The sequence below is a fragment of the Ictalurus furcatus genome, chromosome 13 (genome assembly GCF_023375685.1).
Source record: "Ictalurus furcatus strain D&B chromosome 13, Billie_1.0, whole genome shotgun sequence".
Lineage (NCBI taxonomy): Eukaryota > Metazoa > Chordata > Actinopteri > Siluriformes > Ictaluridae > Ictalurus > Ictalurus furcatus.
Genome location: NC_071267.1, coordinates 16,574,536 through 16,593,838, shown reverse-complemented (window position 1 = coordinate 16,593,838; position 19,303 = coordinate 16,574,536). Strand labels below are relative to the sequence as shown.

The window sequence follows — 19,303 nt, the reverse complement described above, 5'->3', positions numbered from 1 at the left end:
AATCGAAGAACCATCTTTCATATCCACATGGCAGATTCAAGCCTGACAGAGATTATAATAAATCTGAGTGTGTGATTAAAGAATTGGGGGGGGGGGGGTAACTGTCCATGATGTTATGGGAAATATTTTAATAATCCTAATTACACAGTTAATACAGAGATCATTGGAATAACTTGTACATATATTCAAATCAATATTAACACAACAATGAGAAATTCCTGCTGAAAAAGACAGCTCAGACCTGCTAATCTATCCATCTTCCTTAAGACTATTACTCGATAAACTGATCAGTACATCTTTGAGATTTTATAATTGCTTTACTACTTTCAGTGTAGCAGTCGTTTAGAAGCTGTTTTAATTGACCCACTCGTACCAGCTTGGCCTGTGTTGGCAGCTTGTCAGATTGAGATAAATATTTCAGCGGGGAAACCATATTTACTTAGTCAGATGGTATTTTGCTCTGTTTTTCTTTTCTTCCTCTACTTCTTCTTATTACTATTATTATTATTATGCTAGGCAACAGGTTTTTTTTCACAAGCTCAGATAAAAACTGTGGTGGTTCCCTGAAGGATGTGTCTTTTGTATCATTAGTATGCATGTTTTACTTGGAAAAATGAACATGCTGTACTGTTAAACTCATTTAAAGTACATAATTGGGCCCGAAGGACAATTTTGCAAAGCACTTTGAAGAGCAAAAATATACATCTACTTTTTTCTCATTGTGAATACTGGGAAAGTTATACACTGACAGGCAGCCTGGGACCTGAATTTCTTTTCGGAGTAAAAGTGAATCAAGATCATTTAGAATATGTTTGAACTCCATGTAATGACTTTAATAATTAGTTATACATTTGTCTAAATGGAAGTTCAAATAACTGCTTTCTTTTCTCTAATGATTTCCTGTAGATTGAGCTTCAAATTATCCTAATTACAGAAAAATATTCCTTGAGTGTTCCTAAAGTCTTGGGTTCACATGTTCTTTAAATCAGAATGGCACGGAGTCAAATGATCAAGACACAACATCTTCTGTTGCTTTGTAGTACATGTCTCTGTGAACTCAGGAAGTTTATAGAAAGAGCCACCTGCATGTTGTATATGAAGTTTACACGGATGAAGAGTAAGAGTCAGTTTAGAGCACAAAAGCAACAGGAGCAGGGAGAGGATAAAAGAGTCAGACGGTATAGGACATCTGTCAGTAATCCACATCACGGCAGAGTGTCCAGGATACCGCGTGGCCTTGCAGCTGTGGCCCAATTGTTTGTTTTGCTTTCTGGGACGATGTGGCCCCCTGAAGCCTGGAGGTTAGCCTTTGAGGGGGCCATCATGAATGATTGAATTTTCTTACCCCTCTCTCCTGTCCTTCCTGTCTCAGAACAGTTCCCATTAGCTTGGTGTAACAGTAAAAGTCTTCTTGTATTTTTCTACCAGAGGTCCAGTGAAACGTTATTGTAGCATAGTCATTGTACTTAGGTTTAAGAGCTAAAGTATAGTAGAAATTTGTGATGAGATTTTAGTGAATCACTGATTTTCAGTGAATCATTCCTGGCTCTAATTATGATTTTTTATTTTATTTTTTTAACTCTAGGGCCCAGTGATCTGGCATCCCATCCGGAGTGAATTTTCCCACCTTACATCCAGCATTTTTGGGATAGGCTCCGAAACCACCATAACCTTGACCAGAATTAAGTGGTTACTGAAGACGAACGAATGAATGAATAAAAAAAAACTGGTTAAAAAAATTTAGAAATTAATATTGTTTACTATATGCTAGTTATATAAGAGAAAAAACAGGTTATGTGCTACGCAGCATGGTGGTACATCAGGTAGCATTGCCGCCTCACAGCTCCAGGGTCCCTGGTTAGATCCTGAACTTGGGTTACTATTTGTGTGGAGTTTCTGTTTGTTGTCATTTGTGAGAATACAGGGCACAACTAAGGCTGTAATACTATCCCGATATATGTTTAAAAGTTATAATATCATATCACATCATATGTAATAATATTTAATATTGTTATCTTTAAGTGGAATATAAATTCACTTAAAGTTCAGCATAGTGAGGGTTAATTTATCCAGTTATGGGGTGAGGGGACAGGAACTCCCTCTTGTTCTACCGATTCCTCATTTCAGACTGAAGATACACATCAGAGATATACCACTCCACAAAAGATATGGTAAGTTAAACACTGAGCTTACTTTTTGCCTATACTAAAATGTGTTACTGTACAATAGCAAATACTAAGTTAAGTGCACTCTTATTTGTTTTATGTAACCCTGCAACTAGCCTTCATTTTCATATTAATATATTTGAACTATACATATTGTGAAAATGAATGGATCTGTATAACTCCTAATTATTGCTAATACAGAATTATTATCTGTTATAACATTTGAAGCAAGACCCTGAAACATTCACTTTGTACAGACTTTCCCTTGCCCTTCCAGATGCTGTGAAGTGAAAGTAAAAGGGCCACTGAGTAAAGCTTTAAGTGCTTGAAGTAAAATCACAGTGCTCTGAATATCTGTGATTCTACAGCGTGAAAGATGAGTGCTGAGCATGCAGTGAGGACAAACTCCATCTTAGACCAACATCTAGAGCTGACTGTGGCCACTGGAGGAACAGAGGTCTCCTGCTATCATTGCACATTACCGTTCAGCATTGTGATCTTGATGATTGGCATTGCAGTTACAGCCGTAGCCTACAGCTTCAACTCCCATGGTTCCGTCATCTCCATTCTGGGGCTGGTGCTGCTCTCCAGCAGTCTGCTGCTGCTGCTGCTGCTGCTGCTCGGCCTCACTGCACTGCACTGGAAACTCAGACAGCAAAAAATGGACAGACACTCAGCAAGTCAGTGCACTCTAGTGGAGAGCCCGAGACCCAACTGATACATCCATCCATCCATCCATCCATTTTCTATACTGCTTATCCTACTGGGTCGTGGGGAACCTGGAGCCTATCCCAAGGAGCATGGAACACAAGGTGGGGTACACCCTGGACGGGGTGCCAATCCATCGCAGGGCACACTCACGTACACATTCACACACCCATTCATGCACTATGGACACTTTGGACATGCCATTGAGTCTACCACACATGTCTGGGGAGGAAACCGGAGTACCCGGAGGAAATCCCCGCAGCACGGGGAGCACACGGGAATTGAACCCCCAACCCTGGAGGTGTGAGGTGAACGTGCTAACAACTAAGCCACTGTGCACCCCCTGGTACATATATATATATATATATTAGTTCCACATGACATATTAAAATCAATTTAAAAGCAAGTTTGCTAGACAGCTGTGATAAGCCTGCTATATATTCTGAGTGAGCAAGGCAAAGCAATTTAAAGCAACTTTTTTTCTGGGATTTCAGCCAGAACAGCTGTAACAGATGTGCACAGATGTTTTAATAAGAGTAGTCTGGTGACACAGGCTATATACTGTGCAAGTTGTCATTACAAATGTTTATATCAAGAAGTATATAACATGAATAAAATACAATTTATAACACTTTTAAACTGAACTGCATTGCCACTGTTTTGTACTGCGTATAGAGTAATTAGACTGTACAGTGCTGTGAAAATGTTTTTTGTGTATATCTTACTAAATTGTTTCAGAAAGTAAAACAAAATTTAAGATAAAACACAGGCAGTCTGAGCAAACACAAAATACAGTTTTTAAATGCTAATGTTATTTATTGAAGCAAAAAAGTTATCCAATACCAACTGGGCCTGTGTGAAAATGTATTTGCCCCCGTAGTTACTAATTCCCCAAATCTATGAAACTGCATTCATAATAGGTTTCAGCTGGCCTAGACACAACCAGGCCAATCAAATCAACACTTAAATAGAACATTTTCAACAGCATGAAGTTGGTTAAAAGGTCTTACCAGTAACACACTATGCCAAAATTGAAAAATAAAAATAAAAATCCAGAAATGATGAGGAAGAAGGTGATTGAAATACATCAATCTGGAAAGGGTTACAAAGCTATTTCAAAGGCTCTGGGACTCCAAAGAACTACAGTGAGAGTCATTATCTCCAAATGGAAAAACTCGGCATGGTAGTGAACCTTCCCAGAAGTGGCCGACCTTTCAAATTCCTCCAAGAGCACAGCAACTACTCATCCAGCAAGTCACAGAAGAGCCAAGTACAAAATCAAAGTACCTACAGGCCTCTCTTGGATAAAGTTTACCGTTCATGACTCCACTATCGGAAAGACACAGGGCAGAAATGGCATCCATGGAAGATTGGCGAGGTGAAAACCACTGCAGTAATATTTTAGTAGAATGAATAATCATGTCTAATATGTATTTATAACAGTTTTATATATCCATACATCCATTTTCTATACCACTTATCCTACAGCGCCGGAGGGAACCTGGAGCCTATCCCAAGGAGCATGGTTCACAAGGTGGAGTACACCCTGGACGGGGTGCCAATCCATCGCAGGGCACACTCACATACACATTCACACACTCATTCACATACTACTAACACTTTGGACATGCCAATCAGCCTACCATGCATGTCTTTGGACTGGGGGAGGAAACCCCCACAGCACAAGGAGAACATGCAAACACTGCACACACAGGGCGGCAGTGGGATTCGAACCCCCAACTCTGGAGGTGTAAGACTAACCACTAAGCCACCGTGCTTCCATAGTTTTAAATATATATTTTTTTAACTATTTCTTACTTTTCACATATGACATCATGACTCACTTTCTAAAAAAAAAAAAAAAGACAATTATAGTTTAGACCAGTGGTTATCAACCCAGTTCTTATCTTCATACATAATTCTGTCCCAGTTCTAATCCAGTATAGCTGATGTAGCTAATCAAGTGGAGTAGGTGGATTGCGCATTAATACTCTATAGCAAGGTAGAACACTGTAATAAAACCTTTAACCTATCACTTTGCAATTATAGTAGATATGCTATGGCATATGTGCCACAACACTATGCACCCATGTGTCGATGTATAGTCAAAAAAAACAACACTGTCCAACAAATGCCACAAATCATTTTGCTTCCTCATAGTTTCTCATGTTCATTAAATATATTGTATATATCAGTCATATTTACTGTACAGCTTTCATAAAAATATTTTCTGAAATATAAAATCCACACTCAGACAAAAAGTGAATAATAGTATTGTTATAGCAAACTACTAAATTATGTTTTTGCAAAGAAGGCATGTTCATACTCTAATATATATATATATATATATATATATATATATATATATATATATATATATATATATATATATATATACTTACTGCACATGCACTGAAAATTTCAACTGATTAAACTGAAAATGGTGCTATAAAGGTGTTATATCTCTACATCTGCACACGATAAAATTCATCCTGCAGCATTAAGTTGATCAAATTAAAATGGTAGCTAAAAGTCACTAAAAGGATCAGGATTTAATCACTCTTTGCAGGAATTCAATGTTGTAGGATGGAGGAGTAGCACAGAGGATTAAAATCTTTCCACTGCAAAGCTCCATATACACTCTGCCTTGCGCGGGTGGCCCTGCTGTTGCTCTCTGGGATCTTTCAGCAGAGAAGCAAGACGATGGTCCATGGTGCCTACATTTCTCTCCGAGCACGGCATGAGGAATGAAGCATTGCCATGGGTTTCATGGAGTTATACCTGGAGATTGACCCAGTCACTTTAAACCTCATTATTCTCATTGCAAGCTATGTGATCCTGCTCCTGGTCTTCCTCATCTCCTGTGTCCTCTATGACTGCAGAGGCAAAGACCCCACTAAGGAGTATGATCCGGAGCCTCCGGCCCCACAACAGCAGCCTCCCGTTCAGCTTGTGGCGAACTCTCCACCATCTACCCAGTATAACAAGCAAAACAACATCGTAGGAAACAGCTATGTGCCACCCACCCCTGATACACGTGAGAAGAGGAGCACACTGGTATAAATGGCCAGCAGGTCATTCCTCGGATAGGAGAAAATACCGAGTTTTATTTATTTTTTTTTTACTTTCCAAACTGGGCAATAACTCTTCTACAAACAAACTGAGAAAGGTAAGACATGGTCAGTTTAATATAAGTCCTTAAATTGCAAAAAAAAAAAATTACACATTCATTCTGCAATAAAAATGAGTATGGAATCCAGAACATATAAAGCTTTATAGCGGTGTATATCATTTTGGTTATTTTCTGGTACCTACAATCTACCATGAAAATCCATTTGCACACCTCTGATTCTTGTTACCAAGACTGTTTTTAGAGAACACATTAGATGCATACTTTATAAAATGACGATCAGATGATGATTTGCGATTTGACAGCATTTGCTTGCCATTATGCTGGAAGAGCCATTAGAAGCAGACAGATAATCTCTAGCTGCATCACATCACTATTGCATCAGCTACCAGTACTGTTCTCATTACACACACACACACACACACACACACACATATCCTCTTTATGCTTTCACAATTTCTATGTAACTAAAATATTTCCCACTCATGATCCAATTTCTTTTTCATAACTTTTTTTTATTTGCAAGCAATTTATGAATACTACGCTTCAAATATTGTAGGGCTTTGTGTGATTCATAAGGGTTCATAAAGTTTTGGTTATAAATGCTAGCATTGTCTCTAAATCCTAATGTACTTATTCTCATATGCACCTTTAAAATCTTCATACTGTTAATGATGCAGTTCTCTCACAATATTTGTATTTATTTTTTTTAATTGATGGTCTAGTGCAATTTCCAAGAAAACCACTCTCTAGTCTCTCATCCCTTTCTGCTGTCTCACACAGAGTGAATGAATAAATTAATGAATGAATGAGCATTAATCACAATCATTATTTTGATCTGACATCTAGGACTAATTATATGCTTCGATCTATGGTTTTATTACACAACAAAGCTGGTAACATGAAAATATTTACACAAATCTGATTAGATATTCTCTGCTAAGACTAATGTCCACTTTTTTGCTCCATTTTGTTGTCTTGTTTCCCACTGTTTGATCAGATTTGGATAATGACATGACACTACATAGCCTAAGCTAGTTGCAGTCATAAAGGTTTGGTTCATAAATGCATTCATATGGCCTAAATATGATGCCTGTTTTAATAAGTGGGGCAATATCCCTCATGGGTACATTTCTGCCATATTATTCTATATATATATATATATATATATATATATATATATATATATATATATATATATATATATATATACACACACACACACACACACACACATTTTTAGTTGTCAAAGGAAAACATACACTATGTAGCTAAAAGTATGTGGCCACCTGACTATCACACCCCTATGTGCTTCTTACATATCCTATTCCAAAATCATGGGAACTAATATGGAGGCTAACAGCTTCCACTAGATTTTGGAAAGTGACTGTAGGGATTTGTGCCCATTCAGCCACAAGAACTTAACTGATGTAAGGTACGGATGTCAGGTGAGAAGGCTTAGCATGCAACCAGTGTTCATTGAGATTGAAGTCAGCACTGTGTGCATATAAACTGATTTCATCTACACCAACCTTGTCTTTATGGAACTTGCTTTGTGTGCAGGGACATTACCATGCTGGTACATATTTGGCTCCCTTAGCTCCCCTTAGTATGGGTGGGATGGTCAGGTGTCCACAAACCTTTGGCCATATAGTGAATTAATTCAACTTTATCCATGTTATTTAGCTATGAATGATGACTTCCTAGCATATTTCTGTAGCTCTCATGTCTAACTGCCACTTATGTAAATGTAATCAACATTTCATTAATTTGCTGTTTCACACCAGTACATGTATAATCAATATAGTTGTATTGGAAATTTTAGATTTCCTATTATTTGAATAATTTCTCATTGTTTTAAAACATGTTAGATGAAAAAAAAAATAGATGGATCTTCAATTTTCTATCTAATATTTTAATCACCATTTGTAACTTTATGGACTCCCAGTCCATCTATCCATCCATCTTCTATACCGCTTAATCCTTTTCAGGGTCAAGGGTGGACTCCCAGTGTCCAGCCAAAAAAAAACTTGTATGTCAGTGGGGTCAAAGGGGAATGGTGAGCAAACAAGTGGGTCACAAACAGACAAATCACATTGGAATCCAACATCGCATCTTAGAATGTGCCATTTATTGGACTCTCAAAAGGGCAGCAACAGATAAACAACATTGTCAGTAGACATCGAAAGCAATAGAAAAAATATTCATTTTGCATCATGCTGATGGAGGAACAGAATTTGGCACAAGCAACAAGAGTCCATGGACCCTTCCTGTTTGGATCAACATTGCATGTTGATGATGTTGGAAATGTTTTCCTTACACACATCTGGACCTCTGATATACTGAGAGGTCTGGGAGTATATACAAAGAAAAAAACCTGTAGTTTATGAAAGCAAATACGTAATAAATTTTGGATAATCACTCAAATTGCATTTCATATCATAAACTAATGCATGGGGGGAGGGGCAGTGTTGGGGGTTACAGTGTTTCTACACTATCTCAATTCCTTTATGGCCATATAGATTAGCAGAGAGATGAGAGTTAGTGTTTAGAGCATAAAGAAGGGGGGGAAAGGTCAGACTTGTGGTCATACATTGGAATGATCATGTAGAATGAAAGGAACACATGGGAAGGTTGAAGTATTCAAGGATTTATGATAGGAGCTTGTTAGGACACAGCTATTAGTTTGGAAACTCACACATCCAAGATCCAGAGTTTAATCCTGGACTCGGTTTACTGTCTATTTTGCATGTTCTCCCGGTGTCAGCATCAGTTTTCTGCCACCTCCTAAAAACTTGATTATAACTGCACTGTTGACTCAAAATTGCCCCAAGATGTGAATGACACCCAGGGCATGGTCCTGTCTTACACCCATATTTCCAGGATAAACTCCTGATCCACCAAATCATTGACCAGGATAATGGGGGATACTGAACATGAATGAATAAATGACCATTATAGTTAATGGCCTTCTTCTCAGCCACCCACCTACCCACACATATACTGCTTTTTTTACACACAAATGTCTTGTTGCTAACTTTTCCACTTTTCTCTGAGTTTTTTATTCTATTAATCCATTTTCACTATTAGTCTTCGGATTAATCAATAAACAGAATCATTCACATGAACCAGAGTTGGATATTAGAGCAAACTATACTTAGATATTTGGCACTCCAAACTTTTTTATGGAAACACTCCAGTTACACAGCATTGCCATTCAAATCTTCAATAACAAACCACAATGTCAAATGGTCATCTTTTCTCTTTTCTAGGACCATCTATAATCCAGGTCACACAATAAGAATGCTTACAGATTCTAAACGGTGTCAGCATAGCTTCTGGGCCTAGAGACTGAGATCATCTGAGAACCCTGGCTGGACCTGGAAAATCCTAAAGAGAAGACATGACTGAGGACATGCACAATGCCGCCATCTATGTTTGCCAATAAATCTTTTGATCCATATCAGGTTAATGATGTCACATATGTGAGATGTCTAAGTGTCCTAATGACAGGTGTGTAGTGTCGTAAAAAATACCTAGGTTAGAGATTTTGAATATCTGATGTGCAGTGATATTGGAACACCAATTTGAGCACTTCTTGATGCCTCGAACTCGCTTTGCATATTACAACCGTTGAGGTTACTATGATCGCCAATTGCTCATGGTAAATGGTGCACTTATATAGTGCTTTTATCCAAAGCGCTTTACACTGTGTCTCATTCACCTATTCACACACACACACTCACACACCAATGGTAGCAGAGCTGCCATGCAAGGTGCTAACTTGCCATCGAGAGCAACTTGGGGTTCAGTGTCTTGCTCAGGGACACTTCGGCATGTCGAGTCATGTGGGCCGGGAATTGAACCACCAACCCTACGATTAGTGGACAACCCACTCTACCACACTGAGCCACAGCCGCCCCAAACTAGATTAATACACTCCACACACTCAGACACAAGATTAATAAAACTGAATTGTATATAAATTATATGAAAGTCTATACGGTATGCAAAAAATTAGAGTTCATGACTATACAAAAATATGTAGAGAGAGCCTAATATAAATAATATAATTATTATATAAATACACAATATACTAATATAAATACACAAAAAAATAAATATGTACAATAAATTAAAAAGATAAACAGATGAATAAACGTTGTTGAAGTTATAAAAGAGACACTCAATTACTCAGTACTGGTTTTGAATTACTCAGCTAACAGACAATATTCATGTACATCTGTACAATAATAAAATTAGAAGCGCTGTTATAACGCTGTCAAACAATGTTTCACATACACAATTTAGATTGAATTCACTTTCTATTAAATAAGCTCCGAAACATAAGCAATGACACAAAATATTTTGGCCAGAAGCCAGGAAATGGGAAAAACAGAAGTGAATGACTTTATAATTCCCTTCTTTGGCAATTTTTGGGTTCACAGTCAATGTCCAGTGAACAAATAGAAATTGTTTACAGCCCCCATTTATTCAGTTAACAGGCATGATATATTTCATAGCTACAGTAAAAACATGTTAATAAAACCATTATCTAATATCCTGCAGGAAAGTGAGTCTACTAGTGACTGGCAGTATGTAGCATTTTTAAGAATGAGGTTCACAGATGAAGGAGATAATGGTGGAAGGACAGTGTGAGTGAGTGTGAGCCAGCTGGTGGTTTCTGATGCTGCTTTTTCCAAGCAGATCCACAGGATCAGACCAGCATGGGATTAACAGCAGATCCCATCTGCTCCCTCTGCATTTGCAAATGGCTTTATATAACCGTGTGTCTATTTGATAAATGCCACAGAAATCCCTACAGCATGTCATTTGTGTTAGTGTGGGGTAAATGGTCATCAAGGCCATACCCAGAGGATGGCTACACAAATAAACATACATGACAGCTGCTCTGATCACATGTCATTATAGCACAAACATAACAGTGGACCCGGACCATTAACCTGGACAAAATGAGAGAAAGGACAGTGGGAGGAAGATAAAATTTAAGAGAAGATATTACAGATTTAAATGAATATATATTCGTGTGTGTGTGTGTGTGTGTGTGTGTGTGTGTAGATAGGTAGTGGGCGATACAGCAGCCATGCTGAAAAACAAATTTACATGTGAAAAGCGAAGCAGAGAAATCCTCCACTCCATCCATATCAGTATGTAGGTGAAGACATGTTGCAGGCGAGAGAAAATACAGTATATTAATAAATATATGGTTCCACATAGTGACCTAAAACTTTCCAGAGGCAGCTGCTTTAGGGGAGTCCAATTCCACATCCAAGTTTCTTCTTGACAGAAAAGGTTCCCAATTTGGAAAGCTAGAACCTTTGACCTTTGAAAGACTCATTCAGTCTGACTGTGTAAATGAATTTCAAATACAGTCACAATAACCAGTACAAATTATCCTGCCTAAACTGCTTAATTCTCTGTATGTATCACAAAATTCCCAAGTTATTTATTTATCTATCTATCTATCAATCAGATAAGTGGTTTGGTCTGTAGAAGTGTTGTACCTACTTCAGTTCGGGACAGAACTGCTTGATCAAGGACATTAATGATACTTTTTATCCTCCTGACATGATGAACATCATGATGAACATGATGATGAAGAGGTGGCAGTTGGGGGTTTAAAAAGTTCATTTTTGATGAAAGGATGCTCTCTAGTGGTTTGTTACAGGAAGACCCCAAATGCAGAAACGTCAAAAAGAACAGTTGCACAGATGCAGTGTGAAAAATGTGCATTTTGAAAATCCTTTATGAAAACTTTTTTTTCATCTCTCAAACACTTTACTTCATCTTTAACCATATATTTAAAATAAATAAATATGCATTTTTGTATTGTTTCTTTTATAATATTTTAATAACATAAATTAATAATATCAAATATATCTTATAATGTACAACACAACTTGTAATAATAGTCATGGGAGCTAAGAAATGTTAATTCTGTTAAGAAATTTATTATTATTATTATCATAATTATAATATTTATTAGAAATAAGGCTGAAATAAATCAAATGTTTGAAATATTCCTTTAATTAGAGAATGACAGAACGTAAGGTAAAAGCAGCTCGGGTTTTTTTATGCATATTTTACTGATGAAAAGGAAAAAATAACCTTAGTTCAATGACTGATATTTACGCTCTAGTTAAAAATAAAAATAAGACCACAAATCGCTTTAAGAATTTATTTTGATCGTGATTGTGGGCAAGAAAACACGAAAAAAGAAAAAAAGTCGGACAATAAAGACAATAAAATATTTCTTTAAGCCAATAAATACTCTAGCGAAAATAACCATGCTATAATTAAGTTTTATATGTTATAAGATCTTTTCACAGTCAACATTCACTGCTTTCACCAATAGAATAAACACAATACCATCATTCAAAACAAATCATTTTACCAGCAAGAAACGCTGCAGACTGTGTTGATCCTAACAATAGTACAGACAGCAGAAAAGAGGGGAAAGAGACCTCTTCACCTTTCAGTGATGCATAAAAATAGATTCAGTATGACTAGGAGATAACAGATGGATGTTAAATGCAGAAATCACTTTAACGCATTAGATAAATGGATTGGATTATACTTCACTAATGCCCATGCAGAATTCCAGCAAGCTCGCACTTGAACTTTTTAAAAGCTCCTTTTTTCCATGTACTCAAATACCTTTAAAACACATCTTTAGATTCATAGGAAAATACTGTACAAAAACAAGATTTGAGAAACATTTAAAACATTTCACTGTAATATAACATTACATAGATATTTTCTTCTTCTTTTTTTTGGTCTGGAATAGACACTGATAGTTTACTCAGAGACAGAAAATCACCTCTCATGTACATTCTGACCACACTAGCTCCAAAAGGCAAGCAGAGTCTGTTTTTTGTTTGTTTGTTTTTTTTTATATATATAAATTAATCAAGTTTCAAACACATTGCCATTCTCTGTGAAATGACCAGTGATGATAAAACTTGGCAGTATCATTTACCTTTATTTCAATAAACAAAATGTTCCAAATGCTAACTCCATTCATGTTCAGTATAGAAGCCAATAAAGTTATTGCCACAGGTATAGTGTTATAATTTATCTCATCATAATTCCTACAATGAGAGTAAAAGTGAACATGGGTATCAAAGACATAATGTTAAATGTAGCCAGAAAATGAAATATTTAATATTAAAGATCAAAATATGGTCTAAGCATTAAAAAAAAACATGCTGATGTGAGAGGTATGATGGCTATATATAAACACAAACCCCAATCTGATATAAACCGGGATATAGGAAATGGCATGTAACAATCATGTAACAACTTACAGAGTCAAATAGTTGAATAAAAAATTGTCATGTTAAAAAAGCGTACCCATAAATATTCCTTTTTATATATATTTTTCTATAATTTACTCTCTCTGTGAAAACAGCAGGCCATTGTAGAGAAAACTAGTGTGAGGCCTAAATGTAAATTTTGCTCACCAGACTGAACACTGGAGTGCTGACTCACTAAACATATAAAGCCTGCAAATTGTACTTTACTTTATTAATAAAAACTTTAACAATGTAACTACTATGACGAACAAAAAAAATAATAGATTTTTTGTACAATTAAATGCTACAACACTTCTAAAACATATGCAGAATACATGAATAAGAAAGAAACATTCCTAGTACCAAAAAAATCTCTGTTTAAAAAAAAAAACAAAACCAAAAAAAAAAAAAAACTGGCTGTCTAATAAAACGTAACTCAAACATGACCTCACACTAACACAGAATTCTAAAGTGCCAAGAACAGAGAGAGGTGATAGTCGACAGGTTTAAATGTTGAAAGGGCTTTACAACGTTACATCGTCCTTCCTATTACACGAGCCTGTAGGCCTCAGAGAGGGCCATGATGAGCCTCATACTTTGCTAGAATATTCTTACAGCGTCCAAGCTCTTTCCGCAGATCAGCCACTTCCTGTCGAAGAGCGGAGTTCTCCTTCTCCAGGAAACCCGCGCGGATGGCAATCTGGTTCTCCTTCAGGCGCCGAGCATCCCGTGACCTCTTGGCAGCCATGTTGTTTTTTTTGCGCCGTGCCCAGTATTTTTCATCCTGCACAAATTAAAGTGAAATAAATGAGATCCGGACCTTCTAATTAAATATGACTAACTTATGGAAATGTCTCAATGGCCATTTGCTTTGTTTACACTAGGACATTTTGAAAGGAATATGACCAGAACTATTCTAAATCATTTATGTTTGATCATTACACAAGCAAATGTATAATAAACACAAACACTAAAGTAATTTCAGCGTGACAAATGAACACACATTTTTATGCTGCATGCACTATGCCAATTTAATGAGAAAACTTAAAAGATTTTGCTGTTGCAGATTAATTATTGTTTTAAGTCACAGGGGTTTGAAGCCGTCACTGGTCTTACTGTTATTGTGCTTGTTAATTTTATATTACACTTCTTCTAGATCAAGGATCTCTAAACTTTGTATCATTGAAGTCTCATATGCATGTTTTGTTATTCTTGTTCACACAATCTGCAAGCAGTTGTAAGCAAAATAAAGGGAATGCTAAATTGGTTGTCTCCAAAGCACACAGTGTTCAAGCATAATCCAATACCACTTTTAGGTTCAGGTTTTAATGGGACAGTGGGTATTAAAGAATTATCCATCTGTGTGCTGAAATTGTTTTTTTTTTTGTGAAGTCATGCCTGTGAAATCAGCTTGGAGCAATTTATTACTCTGCAAATCCTTGCATGGATCCACTTTTATTTGGACAAATTAAAATGGCAAATCCTTTAATCCGAACACCAGAAGAACTAGTGTGCTCCGTGAAAAGTAGGATCACATGGGTTCGTCCACCCAAGGATGAATGAATGAACTACTGGGCATAAGCCTCTTAGAAAAAGATGCAAGTAACAAGGGAAGTGTCAGTGAGAACAGGGGTAAGAGCACACACTCTGTGCCTCACACAAACACACACACACCAATGAATAAGCACTAAAGCTGCACTGTTACCTTAATGTCATCAGGAATGAAGACTTTGCGTGCCTTTTTGATGATTGGCTTAGGTTTAAGCTCTTCCTCAGAAAACCTGCACTTGCGAGGGTTGAATGCTTCCTGGCCTGGCACACTGGACAGAGCCAGGTCTGTTGGGTCGGGCTCATAGTTCATCAGAACTTGGATGGAGTCTGGGTCAACTGGGCTAGGAGTATTGCGTGATGAAGGCAACACTGCACATAAAATTAATATATTTGATAAAAAATTAGAGGACGTTTATGTCTAAACAACATGCATCTAAAATAATTATAGATCTATAGATAGTACCTAAAATGACTTCAAATGACACTACACATATATCGGGATAAGCTTGTAGTGTCAGCACTAATCCACTAAGTGGCAACACAGCACACACATTGAGCAAGTATTCAGAATAAAAGCAGAAGCAGTATCAGCCTAAGCAATAGCTGCATGTCAATTGCAGAGCCTATTCACCAACCAAGAAATTTCTAGTTTATTTTGTGGTGTTTTTAGTTATTACAGTATTGACGTAAAAACTGTTTATATGCAGGTCTTTTCAGGCCTGGTTACGCTACTGACATATATGGGTCACTTACAAACACAAAACAACCTTCAATGCAGAAAGATCCAATCTGACCAAATATACATACAGTAGATATCATTTATAGTCGTAAAAGACATGTAATTTCTTTAAGCAAACAATTCAAAGTTGACTGGTGTAAGTCAAGTCATGCACGCACCTCTAACTGAACACCGTAAAGCACTACATTATGACCGTGTTTTGACGGTGTATAGGACGGGCATGCCATAAGAAAGATGCATTAATGAATACGGTGGATTGTGAGGCATAACACAACCTGTACTATGTAGATTTTATGTTTGTAGCTGATTAACAAGCTAGTTTGCTAGTAATGTTATCTAGATGAATGCTAGGAAGCACCAAAAAAAAAAAAACATGCTGCAAAACAAGGTACAGTTTTGAAACGTTAACAAAACCAAACATGTCTCTGTATAGGTGGTAGAAAAAAAATAAAAATAAAACAGGTCAGAAGAAAAAGTCAGTCATCTTCAAATAATAAAGTCTAATTTGATATTATTGGATTATAGTAAATGGTAAAATGCTTTGCTGTTAGTTAAAAAAAATGTGGCAGGAGACTAAACAAGACTAAAGGAAGATTGTAACGTTGTTGCAGAGCTCAAAAGTTAATCACGTATTCGGTTAGGCCTTCATATAAACGCCAAATGACTCCATTTTGAGCATATGGTGTGTCGCCTAGAACGCAAGAACCACCGTTTCATACCCAATATAAAGCTCTTATGGGAGTAGAGAGTCATTTGGGTTTGAGCTCTCATTTGTTAAACAGGAGTGTGTCATTGAGCTAGCATCAACCTGATCACAAACTAGGGAATTTCCCCAGTGTAGGATCAATAAAATTTTATCTTATCTTAAGCTCAGTGCTGGCTATTTGGAGTCGCATGGATCATATTTTAAATGAGTTTAAATTAATGGTCTGGCTGGTAAAATGAATGTAAGTGAATTAAGTGCTTGAATCAAAGAACACACAATCCCCTTGCAGCTGTCACATGTTGAGGCAATTGGCCCGGCACGTTTTCACACACGCTGACTGACAGAAACATCAGCGTGCACTCCAGGTGCTCACTGTAACTGCCTGTGTCTAGTGTGGATACAACAAATGACACTGGCTCATTACAGTTTTAACCTTCGGTTAGATACAGTCAGTATTAGACTCTGGCTTCTGTTCTTATACCCCAATCTTACCCCTGGTAATTTTAACTTTCAGCGCAGACTCATGCTTTACCCTCAAACAATGGATAATTCGTAAAAGGGAATAAAAGTAATGTACAGCACTTTGTAAGAAATACAACTACTCTGAAGAATGCTGTACTATAGCAGGTGTTATAAACTTAACTACTTTTCACACTTTCTATGGCTTTGTTTAGAATCTAAAAACTGATCTCTAATCAGATCATCTTTCTCCTGATCCTTGTTTCATGTTACACTATAGAGAAAGCCTGTATCATTTTTGTTGTTGAATTTGTGACTGTGGATCAGGATTACACTAGTGGATTGTTTGGTTATAAATGATATGAGGAAAACATGCATGTTAGTTATGTTGCTGCCAGCCATTTTCTATTCAGAAACGTGGCCAATGCAAGGTAGCTTTATGCAAATCCTAAGGCCATGTGGATTCATTATAGGTCACCTATTATATTATACTCATTAATTAGGTTCATTCTGACATGGTGTATAGCAATTGCTTGCATTTGCTGCAGGAATGTTGCTTCTGTTCTAGCATAACAATGCTTGTACCTGTTCGTGTGGGACTCTGGAGGCAGGGTTGAGAGACCATGCTTGTGTGGATGGAGGTGCTGACTCTGTTGCTGAGGTCCATAACGGTGACAGGGGTCTGCTGCTGCTGCTGTTGCTGCTGAGGACACTGGCTTTGCTCATGCTGTGGTGGACTGGATGGAATACCATTTTCAGACAGAAACTCTTCAAGGTCCATGTACTCCAACTGAAAATTGTCGCCATCGTAAGGCAAGGTCTTATCCCAAAGTACTGGGCCCAGGAAGGCAGAGTGCGGCACATTCCTCTCTTCCTCCAACTTCTTCTCCTTATCATAAACTGCAATGGAAATTAATAAAGTTCATAAAGGAGGTTGACTGCTTTACCTGTATTTTCATGTAGCACTAATTGGTTGGATGTGTTATGTGTTTTTTATGTGTATATCCGTTGCTTGGGTTTTATATCTCTTATTGCTCTGAGTGCAGTATTTTATTTGCGGTCTAATCATGAGGTTAACAGGCTGCTAATCATATTCCTAGCCTGACTGTAAACACAAAGTGCACTTTGCCTTGGTTTTGGCACGAGTTAATTAGTGTGCAGCAAAAATCAACTAGAAAACTTGCATTGCGCTATAGAAAGATATGCCTTTTTAGAATGCACGTCAAATCATCTCGCCTTGACAGTTTCATATATCGACTACAGACATGTAGTAAAGTATTGGTTATGACATTTATGACAAAAGTGACCAAATTTTTACCTTCTTCGTGGTGCAGTGGTAGCTTCATTGGATATTCGAGGAGAGATTTGAGCACTCCGTAAGTTGGAGGAGGTAGAAAAGTTGGGTTCATGGTCAGAGGTCTGGACATGTCAGTCGTATTCCGTGCAGGCAAAAAAAAAAAAAAAATACCAGAGACAAGCCGAAGAATAGTGCACGAGCCTCTATGCAAAAAAGCACGAGTCGGGTGAGTTAAGAGGATAAACACGACTGATTAAATAGATAGAGAGATAGCCTGCTGCTCTGTGAGCTCCAGGCTCTGCGACCTTAAACTGTTGAGTGGAGTGTATGATCACTTCCATGTGTGAACACTGAGGCGCGTGACGTCAAAGCACGAGAGGCTGGACCGACTTTCCAGCTGCATGGAAACTACACACACACACACACATCAGTAACAGATATGGCAGGTGACTCGAGCTGTAGTTTACTTGCGTTTGAATTAAATTATATTTATCACGGCACATGCATATAGCTACGGAGCAATGAACCAGCGTTTATAGTAGAGGAGAAAACTGAAACTCATCTCAAGAGTTGAGTTAAAGGGAGCGCGTCGAGCTCGCAACCACTTTTCCACTAATCAGGTTTTGCAGACTTGCACAGTGCATGAACTGGAGTAAGGGAAGTTAGGCAGGCTTTCATCGTTTTCATGCACGTTTAGGACAACAACACACACCCGTCGCTCATACACTGGCACGCACCGGGCGCGTGCTGGGAGCGGCAGGTCACGTGATCTGAGCGGCTTGACCTACTTTTGTCCAATTAGAGCGCGCGCTCCTGTGCGACTGCCCCTCACTAGTCACGTTGAAACTCACGCGCTGCTGAAGAGAAGTGTCGCTTTAAATCAGTCTCACTGGAGGCTTTGCTGCCCAAGTCACAAACAAGAAACAATAACAGAGATTTTTCCTCTTTGTTTCGTTGCAAACTGTGTTAGGGGCAGACTTTTATAAGGGAATATATGAATCTTGTAACGTATTTTCTTCTTCAGAAGTTTCCTTGTCAACTGGTTGCTAAAGCAGTGAACGTGAAAGTAGGTCGTGATGACAGACCAGTCTGTTTGTTTGAAACACGACCAGCCACATGGTGCAACACGTGCAGACTGAAAGCTGTGTTCATCACTAGCTCAACAGGTTGTGCTGTTTGCTTTACTTGAGTATGCAACTGGTTAGGTGAGAAGTAGTGCTAACCTTAACTGA

General features: G+C 37.7%; 3 protein-coding genes across 3 annotated transcripts; 2 read left to right on the top strand and 1 right to left on the bottom strand.

Moving 5' to 3' along the window:
• The first annotated feature begins 2,541 nt into the window (after window positions 1-2,541).
• Window positions 2,542-2,883, top strand: LOC128617352 (transmembrane protein 100-like). Its single transcript, XM_053640428.1, has one exon. It carries the CDS (start codon window positions 2,542-2,544, stop codon window positions 2,881-2,883), a length of 342 nt encoding a protein of 113 aa, XP_053496403.1.
• Window positions 2,884-5,492: 2,609 nt separating this feature from the next.
• On the top strand, window positions 5,493-6,037 carry si:ch73-256g18.2 (small integral membrane protein 36). Its single transcript, XM_053639356.1, has one exon. It carries the CDS (start codon window positions 5,634-5,636, stop codon window positions 5,934-5,936), a length of 303 nt encoding a protein of 100 aa, XP_053495331.1. The 5' UTR covers window positions 5,493-5,633; the 3' UTR covers window positions 5,937-6,037.
• Window positions 6,038-12,990: 6,953 nt separating this feature from the next.
• hlfb (HLF transcription factor, PAR bZIP family member b) lies at window positions 12,991-18,800 on the bottom strand. The gene is made up of 4 exons (XM_053640037.1): window positions 18,093-18,800; window positions 17,360-17,674; window positions 15,025-15,239; window positions 12,991-14,103 (listed from the first exon to the last, which is right to left on the bottom strand). Exons 1-4 carry the CDS (start codon window positions 18,199-18,201, stop codon window positions 13,888-13,890), a joined length of 855 nt encoding a protein of 284 aa, XP_053496012.1. The 5' UTR covers window positions 18,202-18,800; the 3' UTR covers window positions 12,991-13,887.
• Between the last annotated feature and the right edge of the window lie 503 nt (window positions 18,801-19,303).